Raw genomic sequence first — 20136 nt, forward strand, 5'->3', positions numbered from 1 at the left:
TTTGTGAGAGCACTTGGGAATGTTGGATCTAGCCATGGTGCACTCCATGATGAGTGTATTCAGACTTTTTGTAATTTTATTTTGGTAAATGGATTGATTTTCAATGCTTTTATTTCCAGGCCCGGTTGCTTTGATGAAGATGCCAGATTGAGAAGTTCTTGCGAACAGTTCAAGAACAAATTAGACGCTCTCAATCGAACCATTACCGATAGAATCCAAGACCATTTGAATGTGGCAGTAAATAATATATGTGAAGGTGTTAACTATTGGTGGGTATCTTCAGGAGGTCCAAAGCTGGAAGAAATAACCATCCAACATCCTTTAATACCAAGGTTGGTACGACAACTAGCAAGTTGTGTCATTTTTATGAGTAAATTTTTTTTTTTTAGGTATTTCACTGATTATGGTGAACCCAAGAGTTTGAAGGAACATGAGGATGTTATGTACAGTGAAAATAGCAGGTTCTTGATGGCTCATAATGGTTGGATTATGGGAGGATATGATTGTCTGGTTAATTTTGCTGGTCCAAAATCAGATGTTTATATCAGGAGAAGGCTCGATGCCTGGGGCGATAGTGTTAAATTGAGGTAAAACTTATGATTTTATTATTGTTAAGTTATTAGGTGAACAACTTTGCCTCCGCCTTTTTGCAATAGATGGCTGTCGAAATAAATAGATCTAAGATGTCATACAATGAGTTTAGATATTTGTAAACATAACGCCATCGAAATATTAGTCGATTTGTGTCTGCATCATAAAGTTATTTTAGATTAAACATGTCAGCTTACGAGCCAAATTCTCGTCATTTGCGGTAGGTTTTAATTTTCTGCTTTAATATGAAGAAATCTGCGGCTGAGGCTCATCGAATGCTCTCAAATACCTACGGTGAGGCCGCTATTAGTGAAAGAACGTGCCGAGAATGGTTTCAACGTTTCAAGAACAGTGATTTTGACGTGGAAGACCAGCATGGTATGGTGGAACAGAGGAAGTTTTCGAATATGCAGAATTTGAGGCATTACTTGATCAAGTGTCAAACGCAACAAGAATTGGCCGGATCATTGGGAGTGACGCAACAAGCCATTTCAAAACGTCTGAAAGTCATGGGAATGATTCAGAAACAAGAAAATTGGGTTCCGTACGAGTTGAAGCCGAGAGATGTTGAACGGCGTTTGTTTGCTTGTGAACAGCTGCTTGCAAGGTGAAGACGGGAGGGATTTCTGCATCGAATTGTGACTGGAGACGAAAAATGGGTTCATTACGATAATCCCAAGCGCAGAAATTTATGGGGATATCCCGGTCAAACCGAATTCACAGTTCCAAGGTCATGCTCAGTATTTGATGGGACCAGCTCGGCGTAGTGTATTATGAGTTGATAAAGCCGACTGAAACAATCACAGGCGATCGTTATCGAACGCAATTAATGCGTATGAGCCGAGCATTGAAAGACGAACGGTCTCAAAACAACGAGAGACATGATAAAGTGGTTTTACAACATGACAATGCTCGACCCCATGTTGCGAAAGTGGTCAAGACATACCACATGCCATATTCTCCAGACGTTGCTCTCTCGGACTATCACTTGTTTCGATAAATGGCACACAGTCTAACTGACCAGCACTTCCGGTCTTATGAAGAAGTAAAAAATTGGATCGATTCGTGGATCGCTTCAAAAGATGAACAGTTTTTTCAATGCGGGATTCGTACGATGCCCGAAAGATGAGAGAAAGTGGTGGCCAGCGATGGACAATACTTTGAATCATAAGTGTATAACCAGTTTTTTACAATAAAGCCTCGAATTTCGGAAAAAAAAACGGCGGAAGCAAAGTTGTACGCCTATGTATGTTAGGTTAGGTTAGTATTTTATTCATTGTTAGGTTTTTTATTTAGTGAAACATAGTTCTTTGTATAATTCTATTTTATTTTCGTCCATAACATTTCTAGTAACCTAATTATTTATTTTATTTATTTATTTATTTATTTATTAAACGAATAAATAAATAAAATAAATAATTAGGTTACTAGAAATGTTATGGATGTGTGTTTTTTTTTTTCTTTTTAATTATGAGGTTATGATGATTTTGATATACTAACAAAGTGAACTTTCAGATACGGAGACGAACCTTCAGATTCGCCATTCTTATGGGATATGATGAGAAAATACGTAGAATTAACTGCAAGCATATTTGACGGAGTGAGGTTAGACAACTGTCACTCCACTCCTCTTAAGGTGAGATAGAAAACAGTTTGAAGTTTGTATCGATAAGATGTAAGACTCAATTTGCACCCCATTTTGACTCTCTTAGTAAGTCATTATGACATAATTATTGTTTTCTTAGGTGGCTGAATACCTGGTGGATTGTGCCAGAAGGGTACGACCAAACATCTACGTAGTCGCAGAACTTTTTACTGATACTGTTGAAAGAGACCATTTATTCGTCAATAGAATCGGATTATCATCCCTAATCCGAGGTAATTATTATTATTATACTTTTGCAGGTATTTTAAATTCTTGAGATAAACGAGCAAATTTTTTTGATTCATTATTCTCCCCCTATACATCAAATTAGATGGAGGGCGGTGAAAGGTGTTTCAACTGCTCCATTCTGTCTGGTTTTGTTCCGTTGTGATTGATTGCAGGTAACCAGTCGTTATGAACGATTGGTGTCTCTTTTCCCCTTAAATTGTGTTATTTTTGAGATTTAATTTGATCAAGTTAGGAACAGTTTTACCATGGAATTCGATCAATTTTTTCCAGAGGCTATGAGTTCTCCAGAATCATTCAAGCTAGGAGAAGCCATTCATAGATTTGGGGGAATGCCAGTGGGTAGTTTCTACCAGCCAAACGTTCAACCTTTGTCTCCAAGCATTGCTCACGCCTTACTCTTCGATTTAACCCACGACAACGATTGTCCCATTAAAGTCAGATCAGTATTCAACTACCTACCTAACGCAGCCTTAGTCAGCATGGCCTGTTGTGGTACAGGGTCAAATAGAGGTTATGACGAACTTGTGCCTCATAAAGTGAGTAAAGTTGATACGAATTAGTGATGACATTTTAAAAACTGTGATTTAATCACAGATAACTCAAAATCACAAGTTTTCACGATTCTTGGAGAGTAATGAACAACGATCCCGATGAAGTATATGAAAGTAAATAAAATAAAACGAAGTAATTTCCACTATGTTATTTAATTGTTAGCAACAATTGTTTCGCCACACTGTGGCTTCATCAGGCTACATTTCTGAACTGATCATCAGTTCAGAAATGTAGCCTGATGAAGCCACAGTGTGGCGAAACAATTGTTGCTAACAATTAAATAACATAGTGGAAATTACTTCGTTTTATTTTATTTATAATAAATTTCCGCCAAGTAAGGACCGAATCCATTAAATATATGAAAGTAATATACTTCATGTTTTGTTTTATTCTCACATATATTTTCCTTTATTCATCGTAATAGTATTACTTCTACTACTTCTTTACCCAGTACAGAGTGTCCATAAATTGATGCTCACAGAAAAAATCTCGACTACTAAAGGGTGTTTTTTTTAGAGCTATAGAACTTTAAATTGCAGTAAAACAACGATGGATTATTCGATTGACATGAATTTTATTTATCCGCAAGATAATCTTGTGGCATTACATTTTAAATATGATTTCTGGCATATGACCGCCACGGCTGGCTCGGATATAGTCCAATCTGGACGTCCAATTTTCGATGACTTTTTCCAACATTTGTGGCCGTATATCGGCAATAACACGGCGAATGTTGTCTTCCAAATGGTCAAGGGTTTGTGGATTATCCGCATGGACCAATGACTTTACATAGCCCCACAGAAAGAAGTCTAGCGGTGTTAAATCACAATATCTTGTAGGCCAATTCACAGGTCCAAAACGTGAAATTAGGCGGTCACCAAACATGTCTTTCAATAAATCGATTGTGGCACGAGCTGTGTGACATGTTGCGCCGTCTTGTTGGAACCACAGCTCCTGGACATCATGGTTGTTCAATTCAGGAATGAAAAAGTTAGTAATCATGGCTCTATACCGATTACCATTGACTGTAACGTTCTGGCCATCGTCGTTTTTGAAGAAGTACGGACCAATGATTCCACCAGCCCATAAAGCGCACCAAACAGTCAGTTTTTGTGGATGTAACGGTGTTTCGACATACACTTGAGCCATTTTTCAAAAACGCCCTGTAACTCGGGAACGAATCAAGATATCTATGATCTGCTTTCCGATATCATATTATTTCGAGGTCCTTGAAGATTTTCTTTTCAAGTCTTACAGTTCTCGAGATTCTTTCAGTGAGCATCGATTTTGGGACACCCTGTACATACATAATTGATGCAAATATGAACAAACCGACGAATTTCTTCGAATTCTGAAACCAAAAATTTAGACTCTTAGAACTTAGATAGGTACAGCAGATATAATTCTGGTAATCGTGATAAAATCACGCTTTAAAATCACCGATATTAAAAAATAACATTTGCGATTCACAACGTGATTTAAAAATCACAATAACGCTCATCACTGATTCCCAACGATCTCATTTTCAGATAAGTGTAGTAGACGAAACTAGAGATTATGCTGAATGGAGCTTGGAAAATGCGGATAACAGCATATCCTTGGATTGTGGAATAATCAGAGCTAAAAAAGCGCTCAACGAGCTCCACTTCAAATTGGGAATTGAGGGTTTCAATCAGGTGAGCCACCCTTAAGTTAAAAATTAAAAATGAGGAGCTTTTGCGCGCTTGTAATTCCAATTTTAGAATTTTTTTCATGAAATTTCAATTGTAATTAACAAAGTAACTACACTGCGCAAAAGAATTAACGCACATTATGGAAATCTCAAATTTATTCTACAACTGAAGGTGTACTCAATGATAATTATTTTTATCAGAATTATGCATGCATATGTTATCCACTTTCAACGTTTTTCTTCAATACAGATGTTTTTTCCCAGCAGGAATAAAAAAAGATGAGATTATCAGATTTTGAATGTATTGGCTCCATTCTGAAATCAGTTGTTCTCGATCAATTCTAGTGATCAATAGTTTTTCTTTCGTTTTATTTTCTACACTCGATCGTTATGCAACGCGAAACACGCAATTTGACCCAAGAGGAATGCGTCCAAGCGGTAGTTTTGCGAGAAGACACACACAAGAATTGCAGAAAGGTTTGGAGTTTCCCATACAAGTGTGTCCAGAATGTTGCAGCGATTCAGGGAGAGAGGTTTGAATGTCTGAAGACCAGGACAGGGTAGACCACGGGTAACAACTGCCATTCAAGAACGTTACTTGAGAGTTTCTTCGTTGAGACAACGGTTTGCAACCGCTCGCCTCCTTCAAAATCAGCTTGAACAAACTCATGGGGTGCAAATTAGCACTCAGACAATAAAAAATCGCCTCAGAGAATATGATTTAAGGCCTCGTGTCGCGGCAAGAGGCCCAGCTCTTACCCCAGCCCATCGAAGGGCGCGTTTGGATTTTGCTAGAGAGCATATCCATTGGGAAGAGGCTGATTGGGAAAGAGTTTTCTTCACAGATGAGTCTAGATTCTGCCTCTACCATTGTAATCGACGTTCCCTTGTATACAGACGTCCACATAAAAGATATGCTCAGTGCAATTTCCTGAATACTACTGGTTTCGGAGGAGGATCGATTATTGTATGGGGTGGAATATCTTTGACTGCTCGCACATACCTAGTGGTCGTTGATAATGGAGTTATGAATGCTGATAGGTATATAAGGAACATTCTTGAAGAGCATGTAGTGCCATTTGCCCCATACATTGGTGAAAATTTCATTTTTATGGACGATAATGCCAGACCCCATCGTGCGCGCATCGTTCAGGAGTACCTTGAAGAGGTTGAAGTCTCTCGAATGGAATGGCCAGCAAGAAGTCCAGATCTCAATCCGATTGAGCGGGTTTGGGACAACCTCAATAGAAGGCTGAGAAGTTCAGAAAATCATCCAGCTACTCTTAATGACCTAGGAATCCAACTCAGAGAAATCTGGGAAGGATTAGATCAGAACATTTTAAGATCACTTATTTTGAGTATGAACCGTCGTTGCCGAGCTGTAATTAACGCAAGGGGTGGAAATATCAAGTATTAAATCACTTATCAGCATTCCAGTATTTTGAAAATAGTTTATTTCTCTTCTTTCACATAAGATTCGGTGAAATCCTGAATTTTTTCTCCATTTAATGTGTCTTGTTTCGTTCAAAACCTTCCCGAGAGAACATAAAAAATAAATTATAATGTCAATGTAGAGTTAACTTTCATTAAAATTGAGATTTTCGGAATGTGCGTTAGTTTTTTTGCGCAGTGTATTAATTTCTGTTTTTTACCCTGTCGCTGGAACGTACATTAAAATTCAATGCCGCATTAAAAGATTATACCTATTATGACCTTTTTTTTTCAAGGTGTATGTTGATCAAATGAACAGTGATGTAGTCGCAGTAACCAGACATTGCCCAAAGACCCATCAACGGTACATTCTCGTAGCATACACTGCTTTCGAAACTCCAAAACATGATTGTCAAACAGGCATCAGACCGCTTATAGTTGAAGGTGTACTCGACGAAATCATATTAGAAGCTAATTTGAGTCATTCAGATTTAGGGTAAATATGTCGGTGATGATTGCATTCAGTCATTTCTAACCTTCTCTGTTATATACTTGCAGTAACGGAGGTTTTAGATATGCCGGTGCCAAGTATTTCCAGATGAGTGACCGTTACATAAACGGATACACGGAATACGACTTCAACATGAGGCAGAATATTCAGCTGGATGAATCTGAAGTTTTCGAGAAGATACCATCCGGTAACCCAAATGAGATTGCTCTACAGTTCAAGAACTTCAGACCAGGATCGATTGTGATCATCAAGTGAGTAAAATAGATTCGTTGTTCTTATAACTGGTGTTTTTTTTTCGAGGTATATAACTTTAAGTTGGCATTACTGTTCAAGATGGCGACCGATTCGACAGCTGACAAGTGATTTATTCACAGTTTAATTTGGCAATTCATCATGAATAGACTCACGCCTGAACAACGCTTGCAAATAGTGCAATTTCATTTCGAAAATAAAGGTTCTGTGCGGAATACGTATCGCGCACTACGTCCATTTTATTTTGTTTAGCGATGAAGCACAATTCTGGTTGAATGGCTACGTCAACAAACAAAACTGCCGCATTTGGAGTGAAGCTAATCCTCAAGTGTATGTCGAAACACCGTGACATCTAGAAAAACTAACTGTTTGGTGCGCTTTATGGGCTGGTGGAATCATTGGTCCGTACTTCTTCGAAAACGATGATGGCCAGAACGTTACAGTCAATGGTGATCGGTATAGAGCCATGATTACTAACTTTTTCATTCCTGAATTGAACAACCATGATGTCCAGGAGCTGTGGTTCCAACAAGACGGCGCAACATGTCACACAGCTCGTGCCACAATCGATTTATTGAAAGACACGTTTGGTGACCGCCTAATTTCACGTTTTGGACCTGTGAATTTGCCTCCAAGATCTTGTGATTTAACACTGCTAGACTACTTTCTGTGGGGCTATGTAAAGTCATTGGTCTATGCGGATAAGCCACAAACCCTTGACCATTTGAAAGACAACATTCGCCGTGTTATTGCCGATATACGGCCACAAATGTTGGAAAAAGTCATCGAAAATTGGACGTCCAGATTGGACTACATCCGAGCCAGCCGTGGCGGTCATATGCCAGAAATCATATTTAAAATGTAATGCCACAAGATTATCTTGCGGATAAATAAAATTCATGTCAATTGAATAATCCATCGTTGTTTTATTGCAATTTAAAATTATATAGCTCTAAAAAAAACACCCTATAGAAAGTTCACTGAGAAATTGGGGCATTTAAAATTGCTGTAGTAGGAGTCAAATTAATCTTTACAATGTTATTCTATCAGATAGTAATAAGTTTATTGCTCATATAAAACTGATCTGTATAAATGAATAATGAAAACAATCGCTTTCATACATGATACTCGCTTTTTGACATATCCTAGCGACGTCATCAGTGACGTCACTTGGATATGTTGGGTTGAATCGGTTCGAATTGCTTCGAATAGAATTGAAAATCTTTAATTCTATGTGCTAAATAGATAGTCTAGTGAATTTGCCATTTAGTATCAAGTTCGTTACCAACATATTGTTTATTTTTGCAGAGTTTCACTCCCAAAGGTTGCTTCGGAAGCTGTTTCTGAAGTAAGAAAATTAACGCAACAATTTTCGTATGTTCAGGAAACAGACTTGAAACGTATAATTAAAAAATTGGAACTGCGTGATTTGAACAAAGTGTTGTATAAATGCGACCAAGAGGAACAAGAAGAGGGATTTTCGGTATACGGTATACCAGGGTATGGAGGACAATTGGTCTATGCTGGGCTTCAAGGTTGGTTATCTTCTACTCCATTTTAATCAAGTCTCTTCTGGAACATCATGTATGTTGATAATTTATTTTAGGTTTTATATCGCTATTGGCTAAAATAAGGTCAACTAACGACTTGGGGCACCCTATGTGTGAAAATATAAGACAAGGAGATTGGATGATTGGTAAGCAGATCTACAGAAAGCCACAAACTGAATTGGCTTGAAGGAACAACGATCTAAAGTGCCTTCTTTCAGATTATATCTACCAGCGTTTGACGTTCGATGAAGGCACTCAGGAATTAGGAGCTTGGATAGAGGAAAACACTAAATGCTTAAAAGCCGTACCCAAATATATGAAACCAGCCTATTTTGATCTTATTTTCACAGGAATCTACGTGTCACTGCTAGAACACGCTTACAATTCATTGTCCAGGTGAGTTTCTATGTGGAACTTTTCTATTAGATTAGGTTACATTTACTAATATCACAGAAAGGTTCTGGGTCAATGAATTCCTTTATTAACTATAAAATTTTAAATTTCATGCTGCTTTAAAACAAGCCTACGAGGTAAGGATGTTTTACACTTTACATATTCCGACATAACCTTGATATTGATTGGGTTCTTGTGATTTTTCAGCTTCGTGAAGGACGGATCTATGTTCGTCAAGGCTTTAGCGATGGGATCGATCCAATTCGCGGGCTACGTAAGATCCGCAGACTTGCCAAGGTTATCTCCAAATCTAACACCTCCAAAGCCTCCCTCAAGAATAGATAAAGATTGGAAAGAAACGGAGATCTGTGTTTCTTTGAGCGCAGGTAAGACTTACTTCCATCTCCGAATTGGGAAGTATACAGGGTAAACTTATAACCGGAAGTTGTAGAGATCTGAAAATATTTCAAGGAGAAAAATCATTGTATCAAACCCCAATATGCAAATTTTCAGCTCAAAATTATGATTGGTTTGCCATAAACGTCTAATAGGCCATCCCGGTGAATTACCCTGTATGTGAACTAAGGCATTATAATGAAATGTATACTTCTCTTGGTATTTTTCGAGTAATAATAAATTCTATTCTAAATTACAAGGTTTGCCCCATTTCTCCGTTGGTTACATGAGAAACTGGGGAAGGGATACTTTCATCTCGCTCAGGGGATTACTTCTCCTGACTGGAAGACACCAGGAAGCCAGATACATTATATTGGCTTATGCTGCCTGTTTACGACACGGTCTTATACCCAATCTTTTAGACGGAGGACGTAAACCTAGGTAAGATACATTAATTTTTTATTTTTTTTATTTATTCACTTCTTTATTCTTGACCTCTAATACAGTACAAGTACTGGTGACAAGGCCTATTTAACAATATACAAAAAAAATAATACTATATAATATTCAAAACAACAACAAAGTTAAACTAAACAAAATAAATCTTTCAGGTATAACTTAAGCTTAATATTAAAGTTTTTTTAGTTCTTATATACTTTATTTCTGGTGGTATTTGGTTGAATGCTTCTATTGCTCGGTAAATTGGGGAGTCCTGGGCTTTCCTTGTAAACCTGAGTTCACTTCTAATGGTACCTCTATCTCTGGTGTTATGACTATGCACATCCTGTACTAGTGTAAATCTATAATTTGACTTTATATAATTGTTCGTCATGCCATGAATCGGTTTAACTTGTTCCAATTTCTTTAGGTTATGAATGTCCAAAAGTTTAGTGTCCTTATATAATATTGATGTAGGTGTTAACATGCCATAGTTCAATAATATCTTTATAGTTCTATTTTGGAACACTTGTAGCCTTGTTAATAATGTATTTGATGCATTTCCCCAACAATTAATGAGGTTCCTCAGTCTGGAGGAGATCAAGCTGTGATAGATCATTTTTTGTGTTGTGTACTGAACATAAATGAGCATCTTCTCAGTGAACCCACCACAGGAGTTAACATACGTATCATGTGTTCTATGTGTTTTTCCCAATTCAATCTTTCATCAATATACAACCCTAGATATTTGTGCTGTTTCACACGATCAAGTGAAATATCATCAAACCTGACTTGTATTTCATGGAATGGCTTGTTCTTCTGCCTTATACACATATATACAGTCTTGTCTACCTTTATGCTCAGTCTGTTATAACGCAGCCAGTCAGAATAATAAAGCAGATCAGCATTGATAGTCGATTCCAGTTCCTCCAAAGATCTTTCTGAGTACACCAGGACAGTATCATCCGCAAAAGAGAAATGTCTTGATCTCAAACCCATCAGACGTACATAGAGCAAATACAGCAGTGGGCCCAATACTGAACCCTGAGGGACACCTATGTTAACTGTGCGCCTTTTACTTCTTTGTTTATTGATAAAAACAAACGTAAAACACGTTGTTGTAAAAAACACACGTTTTACTTTCAGATACAACTGTAGAGACGCCGTCTGGTGGTGGCTGTACTGCATCAAGTGCTACGTCGAGGAGGTGCCAGGTGGCGCTTCGATCCTCGGGGATGAAGTATCCCGGATCTTTCCAACTGACGATTCCCCACCCCAGCAACCCGGTGCAATGGACCAAAGTCTGCAGGACGTGATGCAAGAGGCTTTAACTAGACATTTCCAAGGTGTGACTTTCAGGGAGAGAAATGCAGGCAGGGAGATAGACGAGCAGATGACTGACAAAGGTTTCAACAATCAGATTGGGGTTCATCCGGACACTGGATTCGTGTTCGGTGGGAATGTACACAATTGCGGTAAGTCTCTTCGATGGATATTCTTTTGTGTTTTTCATGGACTTGTAGTGATAATATTGAAAGTTGTGATTTGAGTTTTGGCAAGGGAAAAAATCGGTCTGTGCCATATCAGGATAGTATGGTGGTTGTTCAATATATCCTTGGTAGTCTGAGTAAAATGCCTCAAAAGTTTCTTGCTCCTTGTTTGAGCATTTGATTTTATTCATGATTGAATCATATTAGGCCAATTGAAAAATCTCCGGTCTGATGCACAGATGGCGGTGCTAATATTAAATCCATATGATTTTTAGTTAGTACTGACCTTCAAACGATACGTGTCATAATTTGAGAGCAGTCCGACCATTAGTTTGAGAGATATTACGTTGTGAGTGTAGCTTCTTTTGTTATTTGAAAAAAGATGGAAAAAAAAACAATTTTGTGTGCTGATAAAATATTGCTTTTTGAAAGGAAAAAATACAGTTGAAGCAAATCTTAGCTTGATGAAGAGTTTCCGGGGTCTGCACCAGGAAAATCAACTATCATTGATTGGTATGCTAAGTTTAAACGTGGTGAAATGAGCACCGAAGACGGCGAACGCAGTGGGCGCTCAAAGAGGCTGTCACCGACGAAAAAATCAAAAAAGTTCACAAAATGATTTTGAATGACCGTAAACTGAAGTTGATCGAGATAGCAAACATTGTGAAAATATCATCTGAACGTGTACTTAATATCATTCACGAATATTTGTACATGAGAAAGCTGTGTGCAAAATGGGTGTCGCGCGAGCTCACAATCGGTCAAAAGTAACAACGTGTTAATGATTCTGAGCAATGTTTGAAGCTCTTTAAGTGCAATAAACCTGAATTTTTGCGCCGAAATGTGACAATGGATGAAACATGGCTCCATCATTTCACTCCGGAGTATAATCGACAGTCATCTGAGTGGACTGCACACGATGAACCAAATCCAAAGCGAGGAAAAACACAACAGTCAGCTGGCAAGGTTATGGCATCAGTATTCTGGGATGCGCAAGGTATAATATTCATTGATTACCTCCAAAAGGGCCAGACCATCAACAGCGATTATTATATAGCTCTATTAAATCGTTTAAAGGATGAAATCCTTAAAAAACGACCCCATTTGAAGAAAAGAAAGGTGCTGTTTCTTCAAGACAATGCGCCGTGTCACAAATCAATGAAAACAATGGCAAAATTGCATGAATTGGGCTTCGAATTGCATGTGCATCCACCATATTTGCCAGATCTGGCCCCCGGCGACTTTTTCCTGTTCTCAGACCTCAAGAGAATGCTCGCTGGAAAGAAATTTAGCGCCAATGAAGAAGTTAACGCCGAAACTGAGGCCTATTTTGAAGCGAAAGACAAATCGTACTACAAAAATGGTATCGAAAAGTTGAAAGATCGCTATAATCGCTGTATCGCTCTCGAAGGCAACTATGTTGAATAATAAAATCGAGTTTTGCCAAAAAAAAATGTGTTTTACTATGGTAGACCGGGGACTTTTCAATTGGCCTGTTAGAAATAATTTTTTTCAATATAAATGGCGTGCCAATTGAATAGACCGCTATCTGGACAATTCTCCTTTTTGAAGCTGTCATGGATAATTTATCCATTTTTTGGAAAACCTGTCTCTTAAGAGTTCGATTGCTCTTTTTTATTGACATTTAAAGAATTTTAATTTTTTGATTTTGTCTTTCACAGGTACGTGGATGGATAAAATGGGCTCGTCATCCAAAGCCGGCAACAAGGGAAAACCGGCCACGCCCAGAGATGGCTCCGCCTGCGAAATTGTAGGCCTATCCAAATGCGTGATTTCTTGGCTCGTGAAGATGAACGCCAAAGGGCTGTACAAGCATAGCGGCGTGGAGAGAACGCACTCTAGCGGCCAAAAGACGAAATGGAGTTTCAAGTCTTGGGCGGACAAGATACAGCAGAATTTCGAGAAATACTTCTGGGTGAACGAGAAGCCCTGCGAGGGTGAAAACGATGTTAAATTGATAAACAAGAGGGGCATCTATAAGGATTGCCACGGTTCCACCCAAAAGTACTCCGATTATCAGCTGAGATGCAATTTCCCGATAGTTATGGTGGTGGCTCCGGAACTGTTCGACCCCCAGCATGCTTGGACCGCATTAGGCCAAGTTGAGAAAATCCTGTTGGGGCCACTCGGTATGAAAACATTAGATCCAGAGGACTGGGCCTATTGTGGTGACTATGACAATTCCAACGATTCGGCAGATTCCAAGGTCGCCCAAGGATTCAACTACCACCAAGGACCGGTAAGTCTCATTGTTGATGTGTAATTTTTTCTTTATTTTTATTTATTCACTTCTTTATTCTTGACCTCTAATACAGTACAAGTACTGGTGACAAGACCTATTTAACAATTTACAAAAAAATAATACTATATAATATTCAAAACAACAACAAAGTTAGACTAAACAAAATAAATCTTTCAGGTTCAACTTAAGCTTAATATTAAAGTTTTTTTTAGTTCTTATATACTTTATTTCTGGTGGTATTTGGTTAAATGCTTCTATTGCTCGGTAAATTGGGGAGTCCTGGGATTTCCTTGTAAACCTGAGTTCACTTCTGATGGTACCTCTATCTCGGGTGTTATGACTATGCACATCTTGTACTAGTGTAAATCTATAATTTTACTTTATATAATTGTTCGTCACGCCATGAATCAGTTTAACTTGTTCCAATTTCTTTAGGTTATGAATGTCCAAAAGTTTAGTGTCCTTATATAATATTGTTGTAGGTGTTAACATGCCATAGTTCAATAATATTTTTATAGTTCTATTTTGGAACACTTGTAACCTTGTTAATAATGTATTTGATGCATTTCCCCAACAATTGATGAGGTACCTCAGTCTGGAGGAGATCAAGCTGTGGTAGATCATTTTTTTGTGTTGTGTACTGAACATAAATGAGCATCTTCTCAGTGAACCCACCCCAGGAGTTAACCTACGTATCATGTGTTCTATGTGTTTTTCCCAATTCAATCTTTCATCAATATACAACCCTAGATATTTGTGCTGTTTCACTCGATCAAGTGATTTATACATATAATTCATGAGAATCTCAATAGATGGTTTTCATACTGTCGGAGAGCCTATAGGTAAACATACTTGAAATGAACGGATAAATGGAGTAACTTAAACAAACTCAATGACAGAACTCCGCGTGAGTACAGAGGACAATTGTTTTAACAACTTTCATAATTTTCAGGAATGGCTGTGGCCGATTGGCTTCTTCCTTAGGGCCAAACTGTATTTCGCTGCCAAAAATGGAAAATTAAAGGAAACCATCGCTGAAACTAAATGCCGACTATCCAGACATTTCACAGAATTACAAACTTCAGACTGGAGGGGCTTGCCCGAACTGACAAATAAAAATGGATCGAAGTGTGAATATAGCTCTGCGACACAGGCTTGGAGCATGTCCTGTGTTCTAGAAGTAAGTATCTTTTACTAGTGGTTCCAGCGGTCAAGTCCTGCCAAAAGTTTTTGGCTTTTGTTTTGTTGGCAAAATTGATTTCGAAAATATAAAGGGCATGTAATCGTCATAAATTCAATTCCAATGGGCTCCCATAATTACATTTTGGAATTAATTTTTATAATATACATATATTTTCAGTTGAAATTTCCTACTTATAATGAACTCTGATAATTGCTGCGACTTTTGAATGTCAAAATACTAGTTTCACACAAATTTCATGGTTATATTTCTTTATTATATGTTGGTAATGGAAACTCTCCTGTCACAAATTTATTATCTGTCAAATGTAATACAGAAAACAGTTCTGCCAACCAAGATTTTTCAATGCAAAAATCACTAAACGTTATTTATGGTAATATTCCATTAATTTCAATAAAAATCCAGTGAATTAGTGGAAATAATGTATAATACTTGTACTGAAGGCTAATTTTAACACTTGTTCATTAAAAAACTCACCATTTCGTAGCTTGTTCTTGAACTCATGGACCTGACCTTGTTGATACAGTCTTTCTTTCAACCGATAAGTTTAATTTTGTTTTTTCTTTTCAGGTTCTACATGATTTGCCAAAGATCGAGTCATCTATCCAGTAATTAATTTTTTTTAGATTTTAATCAATACTTTGTGATAGGCCCGTTTTAATTTTGTGATTGATGTGTTCTATATTATTATATTCTCTATAATTTAATTATTGTAGTTATAGGTAAATATTTTTAGAGAAATGAATTTATCAAGTTGCAATTTAACAACAATAAAAAAAATTATAAAAAGTCTGAAGGTAGTTTGAAAAAATATTGAAATAACAGTTACCATTGAATAAAAACCTGAAGAAGGGATAATTGAAAACTTCATTTCAGCTGTATTTATGGTGTATTTTCCCAAATATATGAAACCCAAGAATGAGCCATATTCAAATTTTAAGTACAATAAATTTGATTTCTATGAGAAAAAAAAAGTTCTTCGTATAAATCAGTACACACAATTCTTTATTCTCATGCTAGTATCATAAATACTTATATTTCATAATATTAAAAACGAAGTTTGTAAAATGAGCATAATCTTAACACAAAAACAAAAAATATCACAAAGACAAGCTCTTCAAATTCGTAATCTGAAAACATAGGGGGATTGTGGAATGTCTCGATGCGTTGTCGAACTTTTTCTAAATCTATTTCATAATTGATTTTTAGGTGGACTACTTCATTGATTAAATAAGCTACATTTTTTTTACATACAATTGACAAGAACTAAACATCGTCGAATATACCTCTAGGAGGATATCCTACTCTGGTTTTGTGACCCGATTCGTACTGATAACCAGAAAACCTGTGGTCTGTGTCTCTACCCAAGCCTGTGCTTGCCCCAAACCTCGAATCGATGTCTTCGGCATTGGAGGGCAGCCTGGTGTCTATATCAGCAGTGCTGAAGTTTGTGCCGCTGTAAGTCGATTGATTAGAGTCTCGCAAAAGGTTAGATTTTGTGTTGTCCATGTACTCGAGCTCTGTTGAAGGCCGATCTGTATAAGAAATAGAGTGTAAGTAAAGGATTGTCCATTTTGTGGTACCGAAAGTAAACGTAAATAAAACACACTTTCATTTAGTATAACCACTGATTATATTGAAATAAAATTTTGATCGCTATACTAAATATTATAAAATAGAATATTCTAAAACAAGTTGCAGAATGGGCTCCTATTCCATGCATTACTGTTGGAATTGCCTTCTGCAAAGGGTATTAGACGATATTTTCTCTATTTCAGTCAAGTTTTGTGAAATATTATCGAAATTCAATGAAAAATTCAGATTATACATCCTAGTGACTTTTGTATTATATCTTGGCAGTTGGTGTGACTGTAACGAAAATTGACAGATTACGGAATTTCATTTTGAATCGTATGTTCCGAATTTTTAAATAATTTATAATTACGCATTAAATTCGTGAATTATTTCTGACAAAATTGATTTAACACCACCAGAATTGAAAAAAATTGCGAATAATGTTGAAAATCATTTAACTTTATATAATATTATATTGACAATTGACGTGAGTTGAAATTTGATAGAATCGGAAGTCAGTTTAGACAACCACAAAACAAAAAATATAACTGAAAACAATGCTGCATAAGTTCATTATTGGCTTCTTCACTTACTTGATTCAATATTTCTAAACCTTCCTGTAGTTGGGAATCTTTCTTGAAATTCCTTCCTTCTGTTTGAAGATTCTTGAGATCTTATCCTCTTTCGCTTTTCTGGAATTATTAATGATTTACAAAAGGTATATTACTAGTTAATTGTCCTTACCTCTTTTTACGATTTCCCTGCCTTCGTCTACAAGATCTGTCGTCATTTCATCATCGCCAACGAACTGATGAAAACCCAAAAACGACAGAAGCCTTGATCCTAAACTGAAATATGTACATAGACCGAATATGAGTATCGCCATTGGAAAGTAGATATTGAAACCGTTGGAAATTATACCGATAACATCCATGTGGCCCATAACCTAGAAAAAAGTGAAGATTAACATAATACTCAAGTGATGAAATGATTTTTGATAACTAACCTGAGTGTAGTGCGTTTCCATTACTTGTGCTTTAATTACATGGCTATCCATGTGAATTAACCCCAAAAAGTTTAAACAAAGAGGAGGTGTCAGCCTACTTAGCATCATCCCGGAAAATATTAAACTATATTCGTTTGTTTGATGATGCGGAGCTAAATAATAAAAATTTAACAACCGTATCTTAAGAATAGTCGAATAGGCACAATAACACAAATATAAAATCACTGCTGTAGACAACCACTGCAAAAAAAAATAATTAAATACAAGAACACACCTCTAACCTAACTTAACCTTACTTCTATGGTAAGATAATCATATTTTTCTCCAGCTTCAGCTACGATAAGAGCAAAAATAGATAATACTGGCTTCTTATTGAAAAACGTTAACTCTGACCATACAACACAAAACGAAAAAACTGCTGCCACAACTGCAAGACTTTTTTGCATATAACCGTACAGGAGACATTTCCAATACCACTCTAAAACAAAAATCTACATTTTCTTGAGAGATAATTTAGAAATAACTTGTATTACCCAAAGTGGGGGTGTAGATGTAAGTTGTGAACCAGTTTGGTGGCTTTTGGAATGTTTTCTTGAATCTCCTATCTCTCGATATTTGATTCTTCAGGATGTCCTCGAGATCAAAGATTTTCTCCAACAGAATATTGTACTGAGTTTCGGTGCGTTGAAGTACCTGAAGACTTTTTATTACCTAGAAAAATTCAAATCAATATTTTGATAGTTATTAATAATACAAGTACAGAAGGCATTGATATTCTTCTACTACTTCAAAATTCAAACACAAGCCACGAACTGGCAAGTTTTTGAAAAAATAAGTGTTAGAATGAGCCTTCTGTACGAGTATTATACATTATTTTCTCTGATTCATTGAGTTTTTTTTGCACTTTTAATATTGCCATAAATATCATTCAGTGATTTTTGCATTGAGTTGGTTGGCAGAACTGTTTTCTGTATCACAAATTTGACAGATAAATCCATGACAGGGAGAGTTCCAAGTACCAACATATTATAATAAAATATGTGTAAAATTGAGATATTCCCACATGATTTTGTTCTACAAGATACGGCAGAATGAATGGATTTGCCACAAAATCGGAGAAAAGTATATAATGACATTTAAGGTTGTTAAATCCTACCTGTTTATGAAGACCAATAAGAGATTTCTCTGTTGGCATGTCCCTACATGATTCCTCAACTGTAATTGCCCTCCTATTCATTCTATCTTTCAGTTCGATGGGAAGTTTTTGCAGGATTGTTTCTAAATCTTCATACAAATAATGACCAGGTTTGATCACTCGAGATACAGCATGAAGAGACTACAAAGATGGAAATTAAATATTGCATATCCTATCCATCAGATTGCTCATCTCACCTCAAGTACATCGTCCACTGTTTCTTCTGCTTCGCATTTATCTGATGTTAATTTTGCCATTTTGAAATAAGAATGAGTTAAAACATAGCTTCTATTAGCGTTGTGCCATAAATGTCTAGGAACTTCCACTAAGGCATATCCTAGCAATAGAACTAGTAAGAAAAGCCCCCAAGTATTACTTGCCGAGGAAGCAATAGCTTTTATTTGAGACCTGAAATAACAAAAAAATGTTAGAAACCAAGATATTCATTAGTTATTGGAGATATTATCACTTACCAGTCAAGTTTAGGCCCAGGTTTTAAAGCAAGATAAATCATTAAAATAATACAAATCAATAAATACGATCCATAATAAATAGCATTATCAATTAGTGCGGATTTAAGTTTTCCTTTGACAGAAAAGTCACCAGTTTTTGTGTATGACTGCATCATTGGCATGACCAGCCTGAAAATATATATTTTTATTTAATAGATTCCAATAAAAAAATTGAGAATATAGAATTATAAGCTTGAATTTCAGGCAACTCACCAAGTCAACAATTGTGTACTCCAATACACAGTTCTCCATAATTCTGGAAAAACAATATCTGGAACATTACTGCTTGGTACTTGGCATGTTTTATTAATAGTAACCGATTGCAGTGTCGTAGAGCTTGATATAGACACTTGTGTGTCACTCAAATTCCCTTCACATTGTCTGTACACAGTCTGGAAGTTGATATTATTAAGATTAATGATGTACCAAGCATAAAAACTTGTTGAAATGCTATCAAATTAACCTTCAAGACATACTTACTGATATAACATCCAAAGGAAGTGCAAAAATGATTAAAAAACTGAAGTTCCAAGCCAAAAGCACTACCAAAGTAATAATAATCCTGTGTCTGAACCAATTGCCATATCTATATAAAACTGTGCTTGATAGAATAAATGAAAACAAGGTTTTCGTTATAAGCGGCCAGTAACTCATTATTAAGAATTTTCTTTAGCTTCTTGGACTTTTTGGAAAGCTTCTTGCTGAATTTTTTCAAGCTTTTGTAAGGTGAAACTTTTCAAAGGAATTAACCTTGGTTTACACAGCTGTAACGTTGGATTATCCTCTGAAATGATTTGTCCATTTTTCGGCAGAATTGGTTTTAAATCTTTAATAGAAGACATATCAAATAATCATATGCAATAGAAATCACATTTTATCTTGACACGTCGTCATTTTATAATTTCAAGTTGAATAATACTTTGTCATCAATTTTTGAACTAAATATTGCCTTCAAATTTCGATTTTCGCAATGATTATTGTTAATGAATACTAATTGCAACTCAAAATTGAAACATCAGGAGCATATGACATCTTAACAACAATAACCTATTTACATGTCATCATGACATGAGCGATTAGCCCTTATCAAAAGCATTTCGTAAAACGATATCATGAATTTATTTTATTCAAACTTTAATAATTATTCTACATTTCATCTAAAACCTACTCCAAAATTTCATAATTTTTCACAAATATATCCATGTGCTTTGATA

The 20136-nt window shown here is 36.3% G+C and overlaps 2 protein-coding genes across 2 annotated transcripts in view; one reads left to right on the plus strand and one right to left on the minus strand.

Annotated features, from left to right (window-relative positions):
- Nucleotides 1-15426, plus strand: part of LOC123680063 (glycogen debranching enzyme) — a 26259-nt gene extending 10833 nt beyond the window's left edge. The window contains exons 8-24 of the mRNA XM_045617725.1: nucleotides 120-332; nucleotides 390-587; nucleotides 2107-2227; nucleotides 2337-2469; nucleotides 2756-3021; nucleotides 4567-4713; nucleotides 6437-6636; nucleotides 6699-6902; nucleotides 8212-8438; nucleotides 8510-8599; nucleotides 8672-8849; nucleotides 9054-9232; nucleotides 9503-9683; nucleotides 10827-11155; nucleotides 12853-13430; nucleotides 14386-14613; nucleotides 15205-15426. Coding sequence (XP_045473681.1) covers nucleotides 120-332; nucleotides 390-587; nucleotides 2107-2227; nucleotides 2337-2469; nucleotides 2756-3021; nucleotides 4567-4713; nucleotides 6437-6636; nucleotides 6699-6902; nucleotides 8212-8438; nucleotides 8510-8599; nucleotides 8672-8849; nucleotides 9054-9232; nucleotides 9503-9683; nucleotides 10827-11155; nucleotides 12853-13430; nucleotides 14386-14613; nucleotides 15205-15246 — 3514 coding nt within the window. The 3' untranslated portion in view covers nucleotides 15247-15426. The remainder of the gene's footprint in view (nucleotides 1-119; nucleotides 333-389; nucleotides 588-2106; nucleotides 2228-2336; nucleotides 2470-2755; nucleotides 3022-4566; nucleotides 4714-6436; nucleotides 6637-6698; nucleotides 6903-8211; nucleotides 8439-8509; nucleotides 8600-8671; nucleotides 8850-9053; nucleotides 9233-9502; nucleotides 9684-10826; nucleotides 11156-12852; nucleotides 13431-14385; nucleotides 14614-15204) is intronic.
- A 78-nt stretch (nucleotides 15427-15504) lies between these two features.
- LOC123680065 (LMBR1 domain-containing protein 2 homolog) lies at nucleotides 15505-19972 on the minus strand. The gene is made up of 11 exons (XM_045617727.1): nucleotides 19403-19972; nucleotides 19136-19314; nucleotides 18884-19051; nucleotides 18608-18818; nucleotides 18372-18551; nucleotides 17749-17926; nucleotides 17512-17693; nucleotides 17216-17455; nucleotides 16954-17155; nucleotides 16803-16901; nucleotides 15505-16169 (listed from the first exon to the last, which is right to left on the minus strand). The coding sequence occupies exons 1-11, from the start codon at nucleotides 19574-19576 to the stop codon at nucleotides 15901-15903; spliced, it is 2082 nt and encodes a 693-aa protein (XP_045473683.1). The 5' UTR covers nucleotides 19577-19972; the 3' UTR covers nucleotides 15505-15900.
- Between the last annotated feature and the right edge of the window lie 164 nt (nucleotides 19973-20136).

The sequence above is a fragment of the Harmonia axyridis genome, chromosome 5 (genome assembly GCF_914767665.1).
Source record: "Harmonia axyridis chromosome 5, icHarAxyr1.1, whole genome shotgun sequence".
Taxonomy (NCBI): domain Eukaryota; kingdom Metazoa; phylum Arthropoda; class Insecta; order Coleoptera; family Coccinellidae; genus Harmonia; species Harmonia axyridis.